The sequence below is a fragment of the Brienomyrus brachyistius genome, chromosome 13 (assembly GCF_023856365.1).
Source record: "Brienomyrus brachyistius isolate T26 chromosome 13, BBRACH_0.4, whole genome shotgun sequence".
Classification (NCBI taxonomy): Eukaryota; Metazoa; Chordata; class Actinopteri; order Osteoglossiformes; family Mormyridae; genus Brienomyrus; species Brienomyrus brachyistius.
Genome location: NC_064545.1, coordinates 19501990 through 19522995, shown reverse-complemented (window position 1 = coordinate 19522995; position 21006 = coordinate 19501990). Strand labels below are relative to the sequence as shown.

Here is a 21006-nt window from a genome sequence, read left to right as displayed (position 1 = left end):
GGCGATGTATAAGAACTATTTCCTGCATATCTCGTATACTTAAAGTGGCTGTGGTTTCAGATTTTTAGCCTGCAGAGTTATGGACGCGCCCCCTCCTTCAGCACTTGCAGTTTTTCTCTCCCCCAAAAGCTGGGGAGAGACAAAACAAATCAACAAAGACGATCAGAATACTTCATAAAAAAGATAAACATTAATTTGGATTAAGTAGTGCAGTGGTTAGCACTGTTGCCTCACACCTCTGTGAACCAGGTTCGAGTCCCCGCCTGGGTCACATGTGTTGGAGTTGTCTTTCGTCGTGGGGTGTTTCGGTTTCCCCAAAGACATGCTGAGGCTGTGACTTGCTAAATTGCCCGTAGGAGTGCGTACGGGTGTGAGTGAATGGTGTGGGATACCCAGTAGGATGAGCGGTTTGGAAAATGGATGGATGGAGCCCGCTCAGCCCAAGGCTTGTCGACCTCCGTTCCCTAGGGGGCGCAAGCCAAATAAATAAAAACACCAGCGTCATAGTTTAGCCCGGGGAGTTTCGGAAGGGGCTTGTTTAGCGCGCACTGAGTTTCGCAAGAGAGGGTCCGGGAAATAAATGAGATAATTCCTATGAAGACAGGAATTAGAAGGTGTCGTCGTCAGGCTCTCATGCAGTTCTTTGACGGTGAGCCTTTTTTTCTTTTTGTTTTACTTGGGGCAGGCGCGCGTCGTCTCCTTCGCCTTAACAGGTTCCTGAAAGTCCTCCGCTGAGTTTCCCAGAATTAACCGCCATGTTTGGTTTTTTGCGTTCGGCTTGGCTTACGGAGTTGTTATAAGGTATTCGTTTTTGGATTAGAGGTTGCTACAGTGAGGAGTGGCTTGTTACTTTATGTTTGATAGATTCGCTAGGGGTTGGGTTTCCCGGCTCTTTCTGTATTTTAACCCGGCAGTGGCTAATGTCACCCCACCCTTTGGTGTAAAAGGTTTTGACGTTTATCTTAACATCAATGCTCGTTTGTTTGGTTGAATTTGTTGTCTGCTTTTTTGTGTCTGTTCTTGTACCATGTAAGTGTGTGGCAGCTGTTTGTAAACGCGCATTTCGTGGTAAACACACTTTTCCGGGTCTAAATAAGCTCGCTTTAGCTATATTATCAGTTTACCTTTAGTTTTTAAGTTAATGGGTGTATTACATTAAGCTACCCGTAAAATTTGGACTGCGGGTTACAACGTAGTCCTTGCTTGAGGAAGATTAGATGACAATTTATTTATACCCCCGTAACATCGCAAAGACAATTAACACTCGGCCCATAAGCGCCCCCCACAGAACAAATAGGAAAGTGTACAGTACTAGTGAGATGGAATTATGGAAGGTGCCTAAGTTAGTACAGGTGGAGCAATAGCCAAAGAGGGTTCTCATTGCTTGGTGGAGTTAGGGATATACTGGAAATATTCAGTAAATTAATGGTATTAGACACAGAGGGTCTGAAGTGTTGTGTAAAGTGAATATTGTGTATTTGCAGGTCGGTCTGCTGTTTAAATACACTTTCAAAATAACCACAGAAGAGAATTTGAGGGTCACCTCATGGGAAAATCCCCCAGTGCTGATGTGGAGCAGAGGGCAATAGAATGAATCACTGGCCTGTTGAGTTTGCGTGTCATTAAAAAAAAAAAAAGGTAGAGATGAGATATTAACGCATGACAATGGACGCCCTGAGGCAAAGCCATGCTGAGTGAATTTGTACCAGTGTGGAGACACCATTGCAACAGCGTCCAGGGACCGTGAAGGAGGTGAGTTTGTTTGAAATGAAAATTTAACACGATCTATTCCATTGATTTTGGTAGATTTTTTTAACCTGATTGATGCCTATACTAACAGCTATGAGAGATAAAGTTAGTGTTCTTTCACTTTAAATTATATTACTTTGTTTGGTTCATTTTTGTGAAGATCTGTGGTTGACTACCATCCCAGAAAAAACGAATGAACCTGCCCACAAATGTGAGAGTCCTTCCCTATCACGTGTCCTACAGAAGACTGCTTGATGACTTTGTCTCGTGCAATATTTTCTTCCTATTGTATGCACCAGAATTTTTTCCTGGGATCAAAAAAGTTCATCCTAATACGTTCCTTTATGAATCTAGCATTTCTTCACTGTGCTGCATGTTGGTGAACCTGAACAATCATACGCGATTCTGCAACGCCCCCTGATTCCTTCTGAGGTAGGAGTCACTGCATGCCTTTCTATCCTGAGAGGTTGTGTGGGTAATTATATGTATATAATGTGTGGCTCTCTGTGTTAGGACTCTGTGACAAGAAGGTTGTTGGTTCAAATCACCGGAATTGTAATCTCATCATTGTTGAGCCCAGGATCAAGGCTTTTAAACCTAAAAACTGCTCTAGGCATGCTGGGAAAATGAAAATCATAGAAATTATGAAAATCATAGAGTTGTACTTGTGCTACAAATGACAGTTTATCATTATGTCATAGGGTGCTTTTCCACTGCACCAGGTACTGTACTTTTGGTACTTCAAGGTCCTGGTTTTCCACTGGCGTAAAAACGGGTACCAGCACTGAATGATGTCAGAACGGGAGGTGGAGTGTTTTGTACTGAATTTTAAAAATGGCTGTAGTATATTGTAGGGCTGGACGATGTGCAATATTAATACCAACATCACTTGTTATGCACATGTTGTTAAAAATGTAAATTTTCTGATTTTATAACCTTATATCAAGATGGCAGTTGTATTGTTTCAGAAGCAGACGATTTGCATAATCAGTTATCAAAGAAAGCATTCACCAGACCCACCTCAAAGTAGCGAAGTACCAAAAATGTACCTTGGCTAGTTTGGTATTTTAGGTACTGGAACTTTTGGTACTGGTATGTACTTGACCGGGAGTCAATGGAAAAGGGAAAGTACCAGACGTACCAGACATTATGCAGTGGAAAAGGGCCCATAGACGTCTTCAGATTCACAAACTTGCTGAACTGAAAAGCTTAAATAACTTTTGAGAATGAGGTCACAAAACAGTGTTCATTGTATTCCCCCCTTTGTCCTACCTTCCCAAGATGAGCCAGTCGTACTGTGAGACAGAGAAGGATGGCCCAGAGGCCGCATGTGGGTCACCTGAGCCCTCAGCCTGTGCTGTGGAGAAGGAGCAGGACAGCTGCTGGAGTCCTGTGGACAGCCCGGCCCTCCTGCGTGCGGCCTCCTCTTCCTCCAGCCTGCAGGGCATGGCGGCAGCGATGCCGGCCGACCCCCAGGGCTACGACGTGGAGTTTGACCCGCCTCTGGAGAGCAAGTACGAGTGCCCCATCTGTCTGATGGCGCTGCGGGCGGCCGTGCAGACTCCTTGCGGCCACCGCTTCTGCCACGGCTGCATCAGGAAGTCGCTCCGGTAAGCAGCCCACCAATAGTGGCCGCAGTTCAGGATCATGCAGGAGAAGCTGATGAGCATGTCATCCTTTTTGATAATGTAATTACTCTGCCTCTATACTCTGCTGAGCAACATGTTCCAAACTCCAACACACTTCATGTGGCAGCTTTTTTGTCCATGTGTAAGAATATGAACAGGTCTTTAGTTTTGAGTGCATAAAGAATTAATGTAATTTAAGATGTGGTCTAGGCCTGCACAAGGTTTATGATTCTTCCTTCATTCATATCTATATTTTTCTACCCCCTTTTTATTAACAAGGGACGCGGGACAGAAGTGTCCAGTGGACAATGAGGTGCTGATGGAGGATCAGCTTTTTGCTGATAACTTTGCCAAGCGTGAGATCCTCTCCCTCACCGTACGCTGTCCCAACAGTGGCTGCAGCCAAAAGATGGAGCTCCGGCAGCTGGAGGTGAGTCCGAGACAGGCAGAGCGTCTGTCTGTGACGCGGCAATTGGACCATCCTCAGCCTGTGACTAGGGTTGTAAAGGGGCAGAACATTTCTGTGAACTTTCCAGAAACTTTCCATTCCAAGGGAAGTTAAGTTGGGGAAGTTCCATGGGAAGTTAAGCTGGGCACTGCCAGATGTTACAGCCCCGGCTTGTGTCCTCCCAGGACCATGTGGCACAATGCCAGTTCGCCACGGTCCCCTGTCCGCTGTGCCAAGATGTGGTGCGGAAGAGCCAGTTGGAGGAGCACAGCTGCCAGCAGTGTCCGCGCAGGCCCGTGACCTGTCCTGACTGCGCGCAGACGTATGTCTACGAGGACGGAAAGGTGTGTGCTTCTGCCACCACTGACATGTCGTGTTGTGGCACATGGCTTTACATGGGATAGTTGTAAACGAATGTCCCAGTAAAGGGGACTTCTCTTGTACCACCTCCAGCTGCTGTAGCTTTTACAAATACTCTAGCATTTAACCTTCAGCCATTTGACACATTCACCAAAATTGAGTCCATATCCTTTAAGGAAACTTAATGAAATGATGTGAATTCACAATACATACTGGGCATCCCCCATGTTGTACTCTGTGCTTCCTATTGAACCCATAACCCTTTACTACAGTGTTTCCCAACCTGGTCTTTGGGAACCCACAAATGGTCTTGCACAAAAGGTTTTGCACCCACCCGGCTCCCTGCCAGATGGGCCACATTTTTGATCCTAGTAGGGAGCTGGGAGGAAGCGAAAATGTGGACTGTCCGCAAGTCCCATAGGACCAGGTTAAGAAACGCTGCTTTACTGAATGAGTATCATGGATGATGGATGTTCAGATGCTACACTGCTTTCCTTACCACCGTCAGCTCCACGAAAAGCTGTGTCCGCTGGCTTACGTGGTCTGCGACTACTGCAGCATGGAGCTGATCCGAGACCAGGTGAGGTGAGAGGGCACCACACACACTGTGATCACTTGTCTGTTCTGCGCTAAGGAGAACCACAGACATGTTAAGGCTCGATAGGGATGAAAGAGGCCATTCAGCCTCCTATCTCCCTCATCAGATAATCAGCCTCTTAAATGAAGTAGCGTAGAGGTGATAAAATACCTGTGCGTTAGCAGTGCAGGGAAGAAGCCTCCAAACCTCCCTTTAGGGGACAAAGCATCAGCCAGACGGCTCCATAAAGCTTGTGTTGCTCTGTTGCCAACAGCTGGCATCGCACTGTGACACAGACTGTCTCAAGGCCCCAGTCGCTTGTCCATTCAGCCCCTTCGGCTGCCAAGAACGGGTGAGTCCCTGGCCCCGCCCCACAAATGACGCTCGTCCCAGCACACGCGCTCGCTGACCATGCTGCCCCCCCACCATTGCAGATGCCACGGAACGACCTGGCACAGCACATGCAGGAGTTCACGCAGATGCACATGCGTTGTATGGCGGACCGTCTCCGAGGCCTGGGTAGCGGGTGTTCCGTGGCAGGGGCTCCGGCGGCCGAGGAGCGAAGCTGTGGGGCTGGGGCCGGAGCCCGGCCCGTCACCCCCTGCGAGTGCGGCCCTGCCCTGCAGCACATGCGGGAGACGGTGCGGGAGCTGGAGGGCCGCCTGGTGCGGCAGGACCATCAGCTGCGTGAGCTGAGCATCCACAGCGAGACGCAGGCGGTGCAGCTGGCTGATCTGCGGCGGCAGGCCCGCATGCTGGAGGAGCGCGTGCGTGAGCAGGAGGCACAGCAGTGCCAGGGCGTCTACGTGTGGCGTGTGGAGGGCTTTTCCGCCCACCTGCGTACCCAGGAGGCTGGGCAGCCCGTCGTGATTCACAGTCCCGGCTTCTACACGGGCCGCCCGGGCTATAAGCTATGCCTGCGGCTGCACCTGCAGACGCCTAACGCACCTCGCTGCTCCAACTACGTCTCCCTGTTCGTGCATACCATGCAGGGCGACTTCGACAGCCAGCTGTCCTGGCCCTTCCAGGGCACCATCCGGCTGGCCATTTTGGACCAAGCGGAGAACCAGCACCACATGGAGGTGATGGAGACCAAGCCGGACCTGCTGGCCTTCCAGCGGCCCACGATACAGCGCAACCCCAAGGGCTTTGGCTACGTCACCTTCATGCACCTGAACGCCCTGCAGCATCGGCAGTACGTGCGCGACGACGTGCTCCTGGTGCGCTGCGAGGTCACGCCACGCTTCGACAACTTTGTGCGCCGAGAGGGCTTCCAACCACGCGGCCCCGAGCCCTCCCTGTGAGCAGGCCCCAAAGGGGGAGGACAGGAGGGGCTCCAAAGAGGAGCTCTGCTGCTTCTCTGCCTACTTTGATGACATGGGTGCCTCTGAATGTGTGTCAGGTAGCCAGACAGCTGGTCTCGGACGCCTGAGCAGGTGATTAGAATCTGTCACCAGGAGAAATTACTTTTCACAATCCACCTGAAGATGAAAATCTATGGTTTTCCCCTTTAATTTTGGAAATTGTTCTCATTTTTTTTTTTTTTTTTAAATCGTGGTTATAAGAATATTCAGAATGTGTTTGTTCTGTTTTTATGTCTGTGTGCCAGTAAGCCTGTTCCTCTTGGGCTTTCCGGAAGACCTCTCTGGCTGTCACACACCTCACTCCCTGAGACTGCTCACACTCCTTATGCATTTGAAGTGCTGTTCTATGCCCTCTGTCACTCTGCACTTTTAAATCATTATTTCTAACCAGGCCTGACCAATGAGGAAACGGCTTGCTTCTCTACCAGTTCTACATTCAGGCGTTAGGGTGTTCAGGCCAAAGTGGTATCACCATGGTGACAAGAGCAATCACACCTGAATTTTGTTCTCAACAGGTGTGGCTCCTTTGGTCTTATGTGAGAACCAGTGTTTGAACTTCATTTACGTGCCCAACACTCAGCAGATCATAAGAAGTATGGACCTGTGTTTGAGTGACCCAGGTGGTGGATCACATGCCCTACTGCCATGACCCTGAAAGTGAGGTGCTTTTGGAACCAAGGTGCTTCAGTGGTTTAAGCAGTGCTGATGTTTGTGTACTGTGTGAAGCTGCCTGTTTCATTATTTAATAATAGGGGAGGAACTGCTCACCTTAGAGTATTGTAGCAGTTGTATATGCTTCAAAAAACTCCATTCTTGTGTACCTTGTGATCGCTGATCGTGTTACAGCTGGCGATTATGTAAGGGGCCACGTGTGACGCTGCAGGTTAGCACACTGCAGTGTGGGCTGGAAGGTCACTGGTTTGGATCCTGTGGTTAGCTGAGCAATTTCAGCGTGGGGCCCCTGTGCAAGGCTCTTAAACCCCAAGTACTCAGGGACGGCCTGCCCCTGCCTTCTCACTTTGGATAAGTCTCTAAAGACATGAAACCGAAAGGTAGCGGCTGGCTCCAAGTGACCCTGCATCGCTTAGCTTTCCGTAAAAGAGCCAAATGTTTGTCATTTGCACAATTATAGTAAAACTGAAATTTGAAACAGTTAACAAATGCATTTATTTACCGTAACAACTAAAACTTCTTACTATTGTTAAAAATACTAAGAGATTCCAAGAGGAATGGTCAGGCAACCACCAGACTAACAAGAACTGAACATTTAAGTAAAGCCTGTTAAGTCAGTTATACAGTAAATCAATATGAAAACCATGTTTGTAAGTTTCATACCCATTACTGCAATCAGACTTTCTGCATCACAGACCCACTGCTCCACAAAACCTAAAATATCCTTCCTATAAGAGCCTACAAAGGCTTAGGGTTTATCTCTGTGTGGTCGGTGTAAACCCTCAGCAGGGTTCCACACATTGCCACATGAGATTAATGGGTCTGGCCAATGTCACATGGACACTCTCAGATGAAAGCAGAGCCTGTTGCTATGCTACCTGGCACAGCATCAGTAAAATCTAGGTGCTACCATCACAGTGGCTGTGCCTGAGCTGGGCTCGAACTCATGGAAATGGCCACCCTCCAGCACAGACGGGCGGTTTCTCCAGCAGGGGAGAATAGCCATATATACCCCCTCCCCCCCCCCCCCCCGAGAGCTCAGTCAGAAAGACTTGCCCAGACTCCAAAGCTCCACTTGCTCTGTCGCCAACATGCCCCCCCCCCGTCTCCTAGCTTGGAGAAGGATAGCTGAACTCGGCACAGTCTTGCTGGAGGGGGAGCGCCATCACGTCCTCCAAGATGAGTGGCTTGCCGACAATGTGCCTCTGCACTGTACGGAGGTCTTCCCCCGAATCACGGGCTTCTGTTCTCGCAGGGCACTTCGCACCTTTTATAGTCAGCAGCTGCAAGTCCGAGTGGGCACTGGCCACCGTGTGGCGCCGCATACCCCCTGCCTTCTCTAGGTAGGCCTCTCCCTCTTGCTCGACGAGGGGTGCCAGGGAGGAGGAGTCCACGGTGTGCTGGGTTATCAAGATCTCCGGCTGATCGAGGTGGGCAGTCCTTGGCCGACCAGGCTGGTGCTCTGCAGGTTAGAGAGTATGGGATGGTTTTCATGTGCTGGCTTTGTGACTAGAGCCAGCAGTCACCACCAGTATATTCAGCTTCTACTCATGTAATCAAATTACTGTTAGTCAGATTAAGGGATTGGGTTTGGTGTCTCATAAAGGGGGCATAGAGTAATTGGGCCCATGATGTGCCACACAGCCTCCTGTTCATGCAGGAGTGCTTTGCCACTTGTCCGCCAATGTAACCTGAAGAAGCCAATCAGGGCATTCGAGGCCTCTGAGCTCCGCCCCTGTTCACAAGGCCCATCTTGCGGTTTTTGGGCTGTTCTACATCATTACACAGTTCTTCCCAGAACACAGCTTCAACCTCTATATATAAATATAAGCTCACTACTTCATATCAGTTTTTTAGAATCACTACTGGATGGCTAATGCTGGTAAGATTAAACCAGTGTTCCTCAGGAACCCCCAGACAGTCCATGGTTGAACAAAAATGTGGGCTGTCTGGCAGGGTGCTGAGAGGGAGCAAAAATGTAGACTGCCGAGGGGTCCTTGATAACCAGGTTGAGAAACAATGGATTAAACTATAAATATATCTATTTTTATATAATCCAATTTCACAATGGACTCCACATAGATAGAATACTTACTGTTCTTCACAGAGGTGACCTTCAGTGTTGAAGCTAATGGCTCACCTATGAAGCATGTGGCAGGGCTCCGGTGCAGGTAATTGCCTAGATAGGGGGATACCACCATGTCCACTAGCTTCTCCAGCTGACAGTATTCCTGACTGGGCCCACTGGGCTCATGAATGCCCTGCAGATGAACGGGTCACAGACTCAATGGGCAGAACGACCCACAGGTACCCACCCCATCACGGGAAGATGGTGCGAAGCCTAAGCACCAACCAAAATGTGGTGGATCTACGAAGCAAAAAACACACAACTGTGTAAACGAAGAGAGTGGTATGCTGATGAGGGGCACACCTGCAGCACAAGCAGCATCTGAGTGATGGCAGGAGGGGGCGACGTTGGCACTGGGGGAAGCAGCTCTTCCAGCTGCAGTTTCAGCAGCACCAGGTCCCGGAAGCCCAGCAGGGCCATCTGCCTCACGCTCAGTTCCTGGCCCTGCACCCACAGACAGGGAAGACCCAGTAATGGTTCCTCCAGGGCTCAGACAGAACGCTCACGTTCCTTTTTCAGGGGTCAGTGGTATATACAGCATCTTGGACCAATAATGTAACAACATAATACTGATATAATTCCCATGCAATGACATAAAATAGCATCAGATATGATAAAAAAAAAAAAAAAAGTAGAGATGCATTATATAACCAGTTAGCATATATATCAGCTGTTATTACTAAAAAAAATAAAAGTGAAAATTCAACTGTCCATTCACCACTTAGAGGTAGAGTTGGCACTTTGGTAACTATACCACTTTGGTGGTTTTCACTTTGGTCAAATACTGAGAGACCAGGTACCTGTACTGGGTAAAAAATAGCCTGTAGCGTTGGCAGGATCTCCATGAAGAACCTACTCCACATCTCAGACAAAATAAGAAGCTGGCCATCACCTGGAAAAGCATCGAGGCAGAGACTGAGGCTTCTGGGCAGAGACAGTGTGCCATTCTTACACGCTCGTAGGAGTTTTACTTAACACAAAAAATATTCTGAGGACAGAATGGAAAATGATTGGTTCAGGGAGATAACCAATCAGATTGTACAGGAGGTGGGACCGACATCTGATTGGTTGGTCCTGCCTCCTCTCCAATCTAACTGGTTCAAAGAGATAACCAGTCATTTTCAGTTCTGCTCTCAGAACATTTTTGTGTAAGGTAAACTCCTATGAGCCATTCTTACACAGCACATGTGATAATCTTCATAGACCAGCATTTCCCATTCCAGTCCTTGGTAACCAGCAGCCGTCCACGTTTTTTGCTCCTTCCTACCTTCAGTCTGCCAAGGAGCTGGGTGGGAGGCAAAACTTGTCCCTGAGCACTGGATTGGGAAACGCTGGTCTAGACGCTACCTACCCTCACACAACTGGATCTTCTCAGCAATGTGTTCCAGGCCTTTGTTCAGGAGCTTATTCTGAAAAACACCATAAACAATAACTCATAACTCATCTCTGGAAATCATTTTCTTTCACCTGGGGTCTCCTTCATTTTCGGGTTGGACACAGAGAACTCACCTGGAAGTACTCTTTGAAAAAGGAGCCCAGTTCTGTCTTGAGCAGCCACCTGTGAGAGTAATACGGGAAACACCAGTTGGAACAAGAAGGTGACATCGTGCTCATTCGCTCATCCAGATCACATGACAGCCCGGCCGTTTACCTGATGCTCTCATTGAGGGAGTAGAGTTCGTTGCTTTGTAGTCCTCCTCCCTGGAAAACCTTGATCACAGCAGACTGGACGCTGAGGACAACAGAAGAGTCAAGTGAGGACGGCAGGAAAGCTCTCGCACATGGGTTTCATATGAACGCTGGTGGAGCTTCTATTCCATCCCCAACGACTACATAATTTAGCACTATTAACTTTGATGTCCCCCTCCCAGGCCCCTTCAAAATCTATGCCCATGGTTGCGGTGGGGGGGGGGGGTCGGAAGGGGCACAGCAGGGCCTGCGAGCTCAAAGCAGCAGGGACGACAAAACAAGTGCCGTCACTCATGGCAACGGGAGGGATCTGCTGCCACATGGCGCCTCCCCGCCGTGTCACGGGGCTGTTCCCACAGACAGCCGCCTCTGAGTTTAGCCCTTAGGTTATTTCCAAGGGGTGAATAATGACCCAGGGAATAATAACGTGGCGAGTCCAAGTGCGAGTCTTAGCGCGAGTGTGTCGCACACGTCCTGAGCACAGCGGCTGGACTGACTTTCCGCACACACGGCAGATTAATCCCTAGATACGACAGTTGCTGACAATTTGCATGGCAAAGTACCCGAGAAATCAGGTCGATCTCACCGAAAAGCAGAGCATCCGTGGTAGATCCGATCTTTGGTTCTACACCACGCTCATGGGCTGGCTTTACAAAAACAAGGAGAGGATGGTCTCTGGTACCCACAACTGTTCCTGGTGCTGTGTCCAGTCTCCCCGAAAATCAACCAACACAATGCCAATTTCCACCCCCCCCAACCCGAGAGGAAGCACCACCGATGACCCCTAACACGCTTCCATCCGGAAACCAGCAGCACAGGCTGTTTCCATTTCCCCTTCAAACGGGACAAAAAGCTGCCTCGACAGAAACCGCACGTCACTCCAGTGGTACACGAGCCCCCCCCAATCTCCTCTGGACACATGGACTGCTTGCTCCCTCTTTTACAACCAGCACTTCCAGACAGACAGGTTCCCAACTCTCACCGGACTCTTCTTCCCATTCTCCGACGTGTCCGTGCGAGTTATGGCGTTTCTGACACGCAGTATTGGGGATGCCCTAACCTGTTCCAGACGCTGGCGTTAGTGAGCTGTAACGCGGGTGCACTGGCGTGGAACCGGGGCAAGTCCGTCAGCACCGGGGAGCTCATGAACCGCGGTCGGGGTCGCCGGAGCGAACCCATCCTGCCCCAGGGCCTGGAGGAGGTGCTTGAGGCGTCAGGGTATGGTCCAGTTCAAAGGAGGAACACCTCCCTACACATGGCAGGAACTGTGGTGTGAAGGCAAAGAGAGAAAAGGAGAGTCGGAAAGAAGTCACATGATCACAGCAGCCATAACAGACCACTTCCTCCACAACAAACCCGCCCCCCACCGACCCCAACAGTCAGCAACACAGACCCACGCTGACGTTAAACTCCGGTGGAGATAAAGCCTCACTAGGCTTCGCAGGCATGCATGCAGTGCTGGCTTGCATCACAGCTTGCCAGGCCAGCCACGCTTCTCAGCCCACTGACACTCACGACGGTCGTCTCTGCATCATTCTGAAAGTAACGAGGTCTGCAAAAAAGCGGAGTTTATACAACTTCCTGCCTCACCACCCAAACCTCAGACCTATTTACTCGCCTGGGTACTCTGCAGAGTCAACAACATGAAATGCTGACCCATCTTGGCTGAGATGGCAAGAGTAAGGGGGTCTGGTAAGTACTCAGGGGATGGTTCTCCAATTCCGGTCCTGGAGGGCCAGTCTACAGCACAGTTTGCAAAATTTCCTGCTCAAATCTAGCCAGGTTTAGCTAGATTACAACAGACAGATTATCTGAGGGATAGGATCGCAACAAAATGTAAAAGCATGACGCTTAGGTGCGTAATTATGGATCGGTCTTCATGTGAGACATAGGGACGCAGCCCACGTGCGAAGCCAGGGAGCAAACGTCACCAAACGTCACCAGTGGCACATGCGGGCATGCACACAGTGCTCCCTAGAACCTGTGAATCCTCTCGCCAGCGCTTCCCAGATTTATGACTCAGTCCCATGCCCCGTTCCCCTCCCCTGGTACCCCGATCCTTCCCCAGCACTGAAGCCCTCATGCCATCAACGGCAGCATCTGGGTGTCGGTGATGTAATGCGTGTCCGCGTCTCGTTTCCATCGCTTGCCATTGTCTCCATTTCAACACCTCGATGCAAGATAAATGAATTCTAGGGGCGGGACAGTTGTCCTGATGCTGAGCGCACCTGACTGGCTCCTAGTCTGTGAACGTCTCACATATCTCCAAAAAAAGGCACGCATTAGCTAAGCAATTTTTATGAACAAAAACATTCTGCAGCCTTTACACTTTCCCTGTAACCTTGTCACTTTACAGGCCCCAGAGGGCGTTGCCTGGGGACACCAAGAGATCTGCCGCCATGATGGACACTGCAGCACAGGGCCTAGAAGTAGATCGGCGATCAAGCAGACAGGACTAGCGCCCCCTGTTCAGCATCTGGATGCTGCAAACAGGAAAACACAAACTTTGCCATCTGTGTGTCTACACTGTTATTCAGTGCTTGGTCATGATGTCTGTGAGACAGCAGGTAATTACTGATTAGTGCTACAAGAAATGGCCAGAGATGTTTATTATATAGTGATTTAAGTACCACAAAAGTACACAGTGTACCTGTGAAAACTGCAGGCAGCAAAGACAAAAAAAAACTGTCACTGTTTTTGACCTCATTTTGAGGTACAAAACGGGTGGAGCACCCAAAAAAACAAACAGCAAGGGTTTTAAATGGGAGGCTAGTATAGGTAAAGCTTGCGGCGTTAATTCCCAATGCTCTATTAAGGGAAACTGTTCGTTCAGATGACATAATGAAATTATGACTGGTGCACCACAAAATCATCGCTGTTGCTGTATAAACAGTCAAAGCATGTTTTAGTGTACACACCGCCCGAGCACACGAAATAATCATCAAGCACCATTAAATTCTCAGGATCGCCTGTTGCACTTGCAGCACAAGCTAGGAGCGTTGCCGATTCTGCCGATGTTTTCTGTCTCTAAAATAATCATTCGGGGGGGTTTTCCATGCATTGTGCTGAGCAATTACCAAAACCACCGCCTGTCTTCTGAAGTGAGACAAACAGGATATACAAACATGTATTTTAATTGCAGAAAACCCAGAGGTTTTTCTTCTAACTCTGCGGCACGATGCTGTTTTTCACCAAACCGTAACCCCAAGTTTAACGTGAAAATGCGTCGCAGGCACGTGTTGCACCAAGCGAAAGTCCTAAAATATATATTCTGCACGTCACAACTCGATTAATGTCCATCTACCATCATAGAATTTTTCACTAAACTACATGCTTGACTCCGGCATACGTTTCCCAACGTCGGATGTTGTTTCTAAGCTGCTATTCTCGGACAGGCACTTTTGTCCAAACCGACCCGTTTTGAGAGCTGTGGGAAAGGTGGGGTGCACAATCATTTACGGAGCATGGTGCTGCATATATACCCATTTATAAGTGCAATTAATCCTGCACATGATCAGCCTATCGCGCATTTCGCAAACAGAAACTTTTCGCCCCTAAAACATAAAGCAATTCTCGCTTCGCACTTCATCTGAAATACGTAAATATGCCAGAGATCTATCAGCAAAGAGTGAGTTAAAGTTTATCGCTTAACAGAAACGAGGTGCAACTTACCCCCAAAAGTCCGCGTCTTCTTTTAAACTTGACTTCCCTATTTATTTAGTTTCTCATTCAAACAGACGCCAAAATCAGGTAACACTACGGTAGATTCCTTCTCGTCCTCACTTGAGGTGTGAAATATTGTAAGTTAATTCATATGGTGCATCTAGGCTTTCTCTGGCTCTTCTCCAGGGACAAAGGAGATTCCCATTCGAATGCACCGCTGGCAGAGCAAACTGCCCTGATCTACCGGCTACTTCAGCTTCACCAAATACATCGATGAAGCCGAATACCTTCACAAGTCCAAGAACTAAAACTACCATAAGTTTCGCATTGTCCTCCTTCTGCCTCACATGCGAGTCGAGAGAGGATCCAGGAGGGGGGCGCTATGCCCTCCCCCAAAACGCCGATTGGCTCGCTCACATTATACCGATCAAACATTCATAGCCTCATTCATCACCTGCAATACATGGCGTCAAAGGCGCGTCATTCCTTCACAGCTCACAACCTTCTGTGATTTCCAATAATTTATAGCTATGTTATTTTCCAAGCCTTTGGATGCTTTTTGTTGGCTCTTCTATAGTTATCTCATTTTTCAGTAATACTCAAGTAGGATGCAAGTACAATATGCTCGCATTTAAACGGGAGATTATCTTTAATTAGATTATGCATTTATTTTTAAAGTAACCCGATTGTATGGCTTGGAAGAGACTTCTCGGAAATCTTTTCAGGTAATAATTCAGGACACGGCTTAGTTAACATGTCAGTCTTTGACTTGAAGACTTCGAAATCCTCCCTTTAGTTGCATTATTATTATCAATATATAAACATTGAACTCTCATTGTCATCATTTCTGATTTGTTCGTTCACAATATTATTGTTTTAAGGTTTTTTTTTTACCGCTTTTGTCCCCCACAATGGACCTTCTGTAGTTTATTGTATGATTCTCCCTACTACGCAACAGTTTAGTCATCACTTTGTACCCTGTCATGCATTCCCATGGGCTATTTAAAGACTGAAAACTTGCCCCTCTAATTAACAATACGAAGAAGGTTTGAAGCTAACAACGTAGAATTCGAAAAACAGACTGAGGGACGGAGATTACTAACGGGAACCTTTTTCTAACTACAGGCTACAGTGACATCTGACTTGATCCGGGAAGCCAAGCGGCTCATCGCCACCCCGTTGACAGAATTTGCGACATTCTACATGCATCTGAGAACACTTGCAGATGTGACCATTTCGACAAATGAAATCAGTTCAGCTGCCTGTACAGAGAGCGTGGAAAAACGAACAGGGGCAGAAAAAACGTTTAACACTTTGTATGTCATAGCATACAGCACAAATAGTCAAGCGGTAGGCTGAGAAATGTGTCCAACAGGAATTTTTGATTCAGTACCATCATTCAATCAGCGTTCACTTATAGAATCTCTAGATGTTAATATGAGCGTATATGAAATGTTTATAAAACAAAAATGTATGAAGCAGTTCTGCCACATTGCTTGGTGTAGGCCTATATTTGTGAAATTAAAGGATAGTACTTGAATTGTCCAAATAAATTATAGATAGGAAATTATGTCAGGGTAAGCAAAAAATCTGCATTTGGTGGTAGTCATGCTATAGCCTAATACATGATGCATGTAACCTAAAAAGCCAATCTGCTTTCATTAAATAGTGTGATCCATCTCCTGTAACTGCTCATCCAGTAGAGGGCCCCAACGAACATGGAACCTCATCTGTCATCCATCAGTCTTCTAACCAGTATCCAAGGAGGTAGGGTGGGTTCGGAAAGAGCAGCCAGCCCTGAGCCCATCACATGAAGAAGCCCATTGAAAAATTTACCAAGGGGGGCCCCGCCCCCTCGTGGATAGTAAAAGAGTGCCACTTTTGATAACAGATGATTACTCAAAATTTGGAACAATTTACCAAGAACTGCACCTCCCAACGTCCCTCCACCCATTGCCCCCCCCCGCTGTGGGACCTCTCCTCTGCCCCTGCTTCCAGTTACCTGTCATGCTTCTGCAGGAGCATGTGCACAGCTCCTGGGATGGCAGAGCTTGCTGTCCAACCCGTCGCAACTACTCTAATTCCTCATATGGATGCCTTCTCGTGATGGGAATGATAACAATTACAAAATATTTATCTGAAAAGTTTGACGCGAAATAATAAAACATCATTAATAAAACCCTGAATAATATCTGTGTTTTTAAAAACGGTTATATCAGTTTCTCAGAAGCAACATGACTTTATACCCTCCCAAGCCCCCCCCCCCCCAGTGCAAATGCTCCCAATCCCAGCTCACCCCTTGTCATGACCCAAGCCTTCACCCATTCCTTGAACCTTGTTTGTTGATTTTTTTCACTGACACCCCCCAGCAGAACAATAAAATTCCCTTTCACCCTTCAAAAGCTCCATGCCATTAATTTATTCACTCACCAGATGAAAGCAAATCTTACACACCAGCAGGGGATTAGTATCGATGAGGAAGTAACCCCTGACTAATCCAGAAGTCTTGTAACTGATGTTGGGAGGAAATTAATTACGGAGGAAAGGTTACACACATCTACTATTATAATTAGTTGCCTGAGGCAGATACAGTACAAATCAACCACTACATTTCTTCTCTGTGCACAAATTCAAATACAAACAATGAAGTGGCAAAGTAGGTTGGTCTGTCTGATCTTCAGGTAAACAAGTTACGTTTGGTTTTTTTGTACTGAAATATTGTATTTCTGCTATTTCCACTTTCGTAACAAATTATAGGTTCTATTTTAAACTTCAAAGCAGTTCCTCTTATCCATACCTCAAATGTAACCTTGGAAACATTTACACAATTCCAGTAATATGTTACAAATCATGTACATAGGAGCTGAAAAGTAGGGGAAATACAAGACAAATAAAGCACACTAGCAGGCTTGGATGTCAGAAAGACTTGGATTTTAAGGCCTATAGGATTTAACTAAAACCGCCAAGGCGCCTAGTAGTAGCAATTTAATTGAATAAAACCAGCCCAGTAGTGAGACTTTTATTTATTTAATGGTGAACTTGTTTATAAGCTACAAATATGTACTCTTACAATTTTACAGAAAATACCACAGTTACATGTAAGTGGGTGTAACAGAAACTCTCATATTTATTTATATTCCGTTTGAGGAAGCTCCTTGCTATATTTAGAAACTTATCAGAAACCTATACTGGCATGAAACACAACGAAATATGACATGTCCTGCCCATAAATCAAATGCGTCATCATGTGCCATATATCCAAGAAAAATATCAACGTTTTATATCGCCTTTTCATTGCTTTTCATTGATGTACTGTGATGAACTTTAGTGCACTTACAGAACGGCATCTCAGACATGTTCCAGCTTCAGGACTATTTTTCCCATAACCCCTCTGTTTGTCACGTGGAACTGCCCGCATGACTTAGTCACATGACCAATAATGGCCGCGCTAACAGAGGAGTATTTTGACGCCTTTCAGTTGCTTTTAAAGGTAAAAACCGAGATGAATGAGTTGTATCCACGTTGCTCGTAAAAAAAAAAAAAAAACACGTACTGCATTTTTTTTTTTATGTATTGTGGACTTTAGGGTCTGAATATACATTTGACACTTAGCTATCAAGAAGCAGCTGAGAGTTACTATTGGAGTTTTGCGGTACTACAGCCTAGCTGGTGATGATAGGCAGTTCTGCAATCCTGTAACCGTCTCGTTTCCAGGCGCCTTCCAAGGACGCAGTGAGGCAGCTCTGCAGAGACAGCTTCTCCCCTGGAGCTCCGGAGTCCCGGCGACTCGCCGACGAGGCGGCCGAAACCCTGTCGGTATCCGTTGGCGAGGCGCAGCAGGTGAGTTTCACGTCGAAGCCGGTTTTTTTCCCCAGTAGAGTTCATAGCCAAAGCTATTTCCTCCTGAATGTGCCCTTTCTCTACTCCGCAGCTTCTCAGGGCTCTGCACGCCCTCACCCGTCATGTGCTGTTCCATAGCTTAACCACCCCCGAGGAAATCCTTGCCTTGTTCCCTGATGCTTTCCATCCTAACTTGAAAAATCTGATGACTAAGATCCTTCTGGAGCACAGGTAGACTACTTCTGAAACGATATTGCACCTGCAAGGACCGTCAATTATATATTTTTTGGTGTATTACATAATATAGTCAAGCTGTTTTAACACACTTCTTAACCTTGTAAAAGTAAACGGCATTGCTTCTCAGTGTGGATGTTAACTGTTAAATGCATATTTTTTTGTGTGTTTAGCCCTGCATGGAGGAATGAAGCGCTTGGTAATCAAAGTAAGACTTCCATGTCTGCCACTTTCTGTGTGTGTGTGTTTCCCACTGCGTGGCATTCAGATCTACTTGCTGAAATTATAATTTTCTCTTGACTGTCACCATTAGTTTCACTTCCCCGGCTGCTGGAGATGGACTGGGGGGTGGATATGAAGACCTGTTCTGATTCTGCTGGCCGCATGGCTGTACCCAGCTGCCTGCTCCACATGAAAGTGGGTAACGGACTACTGACACCCCTCCCCCAGGGCACGAGTTTTGATGCGGCATCTCGCAATGATAGACAAAATGATGCTTCATGAACCATTTGCTGTATTTTCTGATCCCACTAGATGGTGCCATCTAGTGGGGTAAAAAAATACCACAAAAAAATTCACTAAATGTTGTTTTGTCCATCCCTACTCACCACTGATCCATGTTTGCACTTGGTCTGACAGGTTCAGGATGCTCGGGCCCCTGGGGATGGCAGTGTGAGCCCGCTCTCCTCAGTAACTGTGGAGCTGACCCGGGAGACACTGGACACCATGCTGGACGGCCTGAGCCGCATTCGAGATCAGCTGTCTGTGGTGGCCAGCAAATAGCTCCTGAGACCAAGCCTGACCTCCCACTTCCCTAGGGAGGAACCACCAGCTCTCTACCAGGACATGCTAAATCCACAGAGCACCTCACAGGGGTAGAAATATAAATATCAGTCATTAATGCAAGGTGCAAGTGGAACCTGACTGGACAAAGGAGGATTCACAGTCTGTCAGTCTGAAACATCATCCAATATACTGTTGATAGGTTAAAAAGTGTCTCCTTTTGTTTTTTCTATAGCATTTACTTAGAGTAGTGTTTCCCAATCCGGTCCTCAGGGACCCAGAAACAGTTCACGTTTTTGCTCCTTCCCAGTGCCCGAGGGAGCAAAAACGCGAACTGTTTGTGTGTCCCTGAGGACCGTATTTGGAGGTATTAAACCTTGAAAAAAATGTGTATTATGTTTATATCTTTTTACAGGAAAAATGGAATAACAATGGTAGGTTTGTTTGCTGTAATGCTTTTTAAATCTGGTAGATTTATCCATCTTTTACAGCCTGTCCCATTGATAGCTGACAGATCGCTAATGTACAGCAGTCCAATGAAACACCTGAAAACATGCACAAAATCTGCAGGACTCTGGCGTTCTCACACCTGTCAGTCTGACTTCATTGTATTGTAGCAAGGGTTAGTGGTCATCGTGTTTAATTGCAGTTAAATGGGGCACAGACCTACATGCAGTCAGGCGAAAGAAGACTTATGTATGGGTTAGAGAGAACATCAAAATATAATAAATATTTATATAAAGTTTTTTTCTATCGAAGCAAAGACGCATTAACTAAATAGTCATGTCCAGTAGCACACTGCTATCTATTGGGAATATCCAGCTATTGCGCTTTTATATTTATGTAAACCGTTTGTCTTTATTGCCCTCTGGTGGTCATTCCATTATTAGGTGTATATATATACCCGTAATACTTACTCGTGTAAGCTATTAAACTGTTATTTAGCTGTTGTACCATATTGGCTAAAAGCCTATTCACTGGACAAGTTAATTTTTTTTACAGAATCATCACATTTTCATGTATAGATGTTTAAAATAATTTAAATTCCTCCTGTCCTATCATACGTTTACACCACAATGGTAACTTTCTTCTACCGCTGCAGTGAAGCACGAAAGATGTAAGTGCTGTCAGCAAAATGATTTCACAGCTGAGCAAGGCCTAAACCAGGGACAAATGCTGCTGCTGCTTTGGATAAGAGTCTGCTAAATGAAGATAAGGGTTACTTCATATCGATAAGCTGCTGTGCTTTAGTGAGGAAACTTTGCCAATGTAGATGGTGAGAGCGGGGTGTGTAAACGAAAACTAGAGGAATGTTATATCATTTTATTGAAAACATTATAAAATGGCATGTTCTTCCCCACTAGTCTGACACTTTACACCATTCATATTAGGTTAAACATAGTAGAAAAGTGTTTGTTCCGACCTTTACCACCCCTACACACTGGATGGATTTGGAGTAAAGAGTAAATTAGTAACAGAAGCACAGTGGGGGGAGGACATGTGGAAATAAACTGATTTTACTCATATCCTGCTAACCTCACTGGGACTCACCTCTGCACACAGACAGGCAAGATATTCTGAAAGCAGAACTACCAGGCAAGCAGAAATAATGATCTGATTGGTCCCCTGACTTCGAGGCTCCATGTATAAGATAGCTGCATACTGATGACCTCAGTACTTCAACCCAATTTCCTGTTAAGGCAGTCTAAACATCAAGAAGGGGGCCTATTATTCTCAGAAAAAAAGCAAAGAGAAAAGCACTTGAATCCAGTGTTAAAACATGACAAAAGTTTGTTTTGTTTTTTTTTTTTTTAAAAAAAATCATTCTTTGCATGTTTAAAATACTCAGTAATCCATGAGACCTTACAGTA

General features: G+C 46.6%; 3 protein-coding genes across 8 annotated transcripts; 2 read left to right on the top strand and 1 right to left on the bottom strand.

Annotated features, from left to right (window-relative positions):
• The first annotated feature begins 406 nt into the window (after positions 1–406).
• On the top strand, positions 407–7443 carry LOC125706552 (TNF receptor-associated factor 6-like). The gene is made up of 9 exons (XM_048973275.1): positions 407–649; positions 1485–1752; positions 2104–2181; positions 3031–3359; positions 3657–3807; positions 4011–4169; positions 4694–4765; positions 5037–5114; positions 5197–7443. The coding sequence occupies exons 4-9, from the start codon at positions 3031–3033 to the stop codon at positions 6064–6066; spliced, it is 1659 nt and encodes a 552-aa protein (XP_048829232.1). The 5' UTR covers positions 407–649; positions 1485–1752; positions 2104–2181; the 3' UTR covers positions 6067–7443.
• Positions 7270–17650, bottom strand: prr5l (proline rich 5 like). Of its 6 annotated transcripts, none has more exons than XM_048973280.1 (10): positions 17616–17630; positions 16709–16790; positions 11676–11880; positions 10578–10658; positions 10436–10484; positions 10278–10335; positions 9727–9818; positions 9230–9370; positions 8894–9059; positions 7270–8260 (listed from the first exon to the last, which is right to left on the bottom strand). In XM_048973280.1, the coding sequence occupies exons 3-10, from the start codon at positions 11792–11794 to the stop codon at positions 7908–7910; spliced, it is 1059 nt and encodes a 352-aa protein (XP_048829237.1). In that variant the 5' UTR covers positions 11795–11880; positions 16709–16790; positions 17616–17630; the 3' UTR covers positions 7270–7907. The 6 variants fall into 6 exon arrangements, with proteins under 6 accessions (XP_048829237.1, XP_048829235.1, XP_048829236.1 ...); XM_048973278.1 differs by lacking the exons at positions 16709–16790; positions 17616–17630 and adding exons at positions 12009–12167; positions 14288–14682; XM_048973279.1 differs by lacking the exons at positions 16709–16790; positions 17616–17630 and adding exons at positions 12048–12167; positions 14288–14682.
• Positions 17630–20362, top strand: commd9 (COMM domain containing 9). Its single transcript, XM_048973283.1, has 6 exons — positions 17630–17768; positions 17993–18118; positions 18210–18349; positions 18526–18560; positions 18666–18769; positions 18992–20362. Exons 1-6 carry the CDS (start codon positions 17718–17720, stop codon positions 19133–19135), a joined length of 600 nt encoding a protein of 199 aa, XP_048829240.1. The 5' UTR covers positions 17630–17717; the 3' UTR covers positions 19136–20362.
• Positions 20363–21006: the final 644 nt, after the last annotated feature.

Coding starts and splice junctions, on each gene's coding strand:
- commd9 (XM_048973283.1), top strand. CDS start 17,718: ATGGCCGCGCTAACAGAGGAGTATTTTGACGCCTTTCAGTTGCTTTTA. Junction 18,119..18,209: donor CCGTTGGCGAGGCGCAGCAG/GTGAGTTTCACG, acceptor TCTACTCCGCAG/CTTCTCAGGGCTCTGCACGC. Junction 18,561..18,665: donor TGAAGCGCTTGGTAATCAAA/GTAAGACTTCCA, acceptor TGTCACCATTAG/TTTCACTTCCCCGGCTGCTG.
- prr5l (XM_048973281.1), bottom strand. CDS start 11,794: ATGGGTTCGCTCCGGCGACCCCGACCGCGGTTCATGAGCTCCCCGGTG. Junction 10,659..11,675: donor AACGCCAGCGTCTGGAACAG/GTTAGGGCATCC, acceptor TGTTGTCCTCAG/CGTCCAGTCTGCTGTGATCA. Junction 10,336..10,435: donor TTTTCAAAGAGTACTTCCAG/GTGAGTTCTCTG, acceptor GGTGTTTTTCAG/AATAAGCTCCTGAACAAAGG.
- LOC125706552 (XM_048973275.1), top strand. CDS start 3,031: ATGAGCCAGTCGTACTGTGAGACAGAGAAGGATGGCCCAGAGGCCGCA. Junction 4,766..5,036: donor TGGAGCTGATCCGAGACCAG/GTGAGGTGAGAG, acceptor TGTTGCCAACAG/CTGGCATCGCACTGTGACAC. Junction 5,115..5,196: donor CCTTCGGCTGCCAAGAACGG/GTGAGTCCCTGG, acceptor CCACCATTGCAG/ATGCCACGGAACGACCTGGC.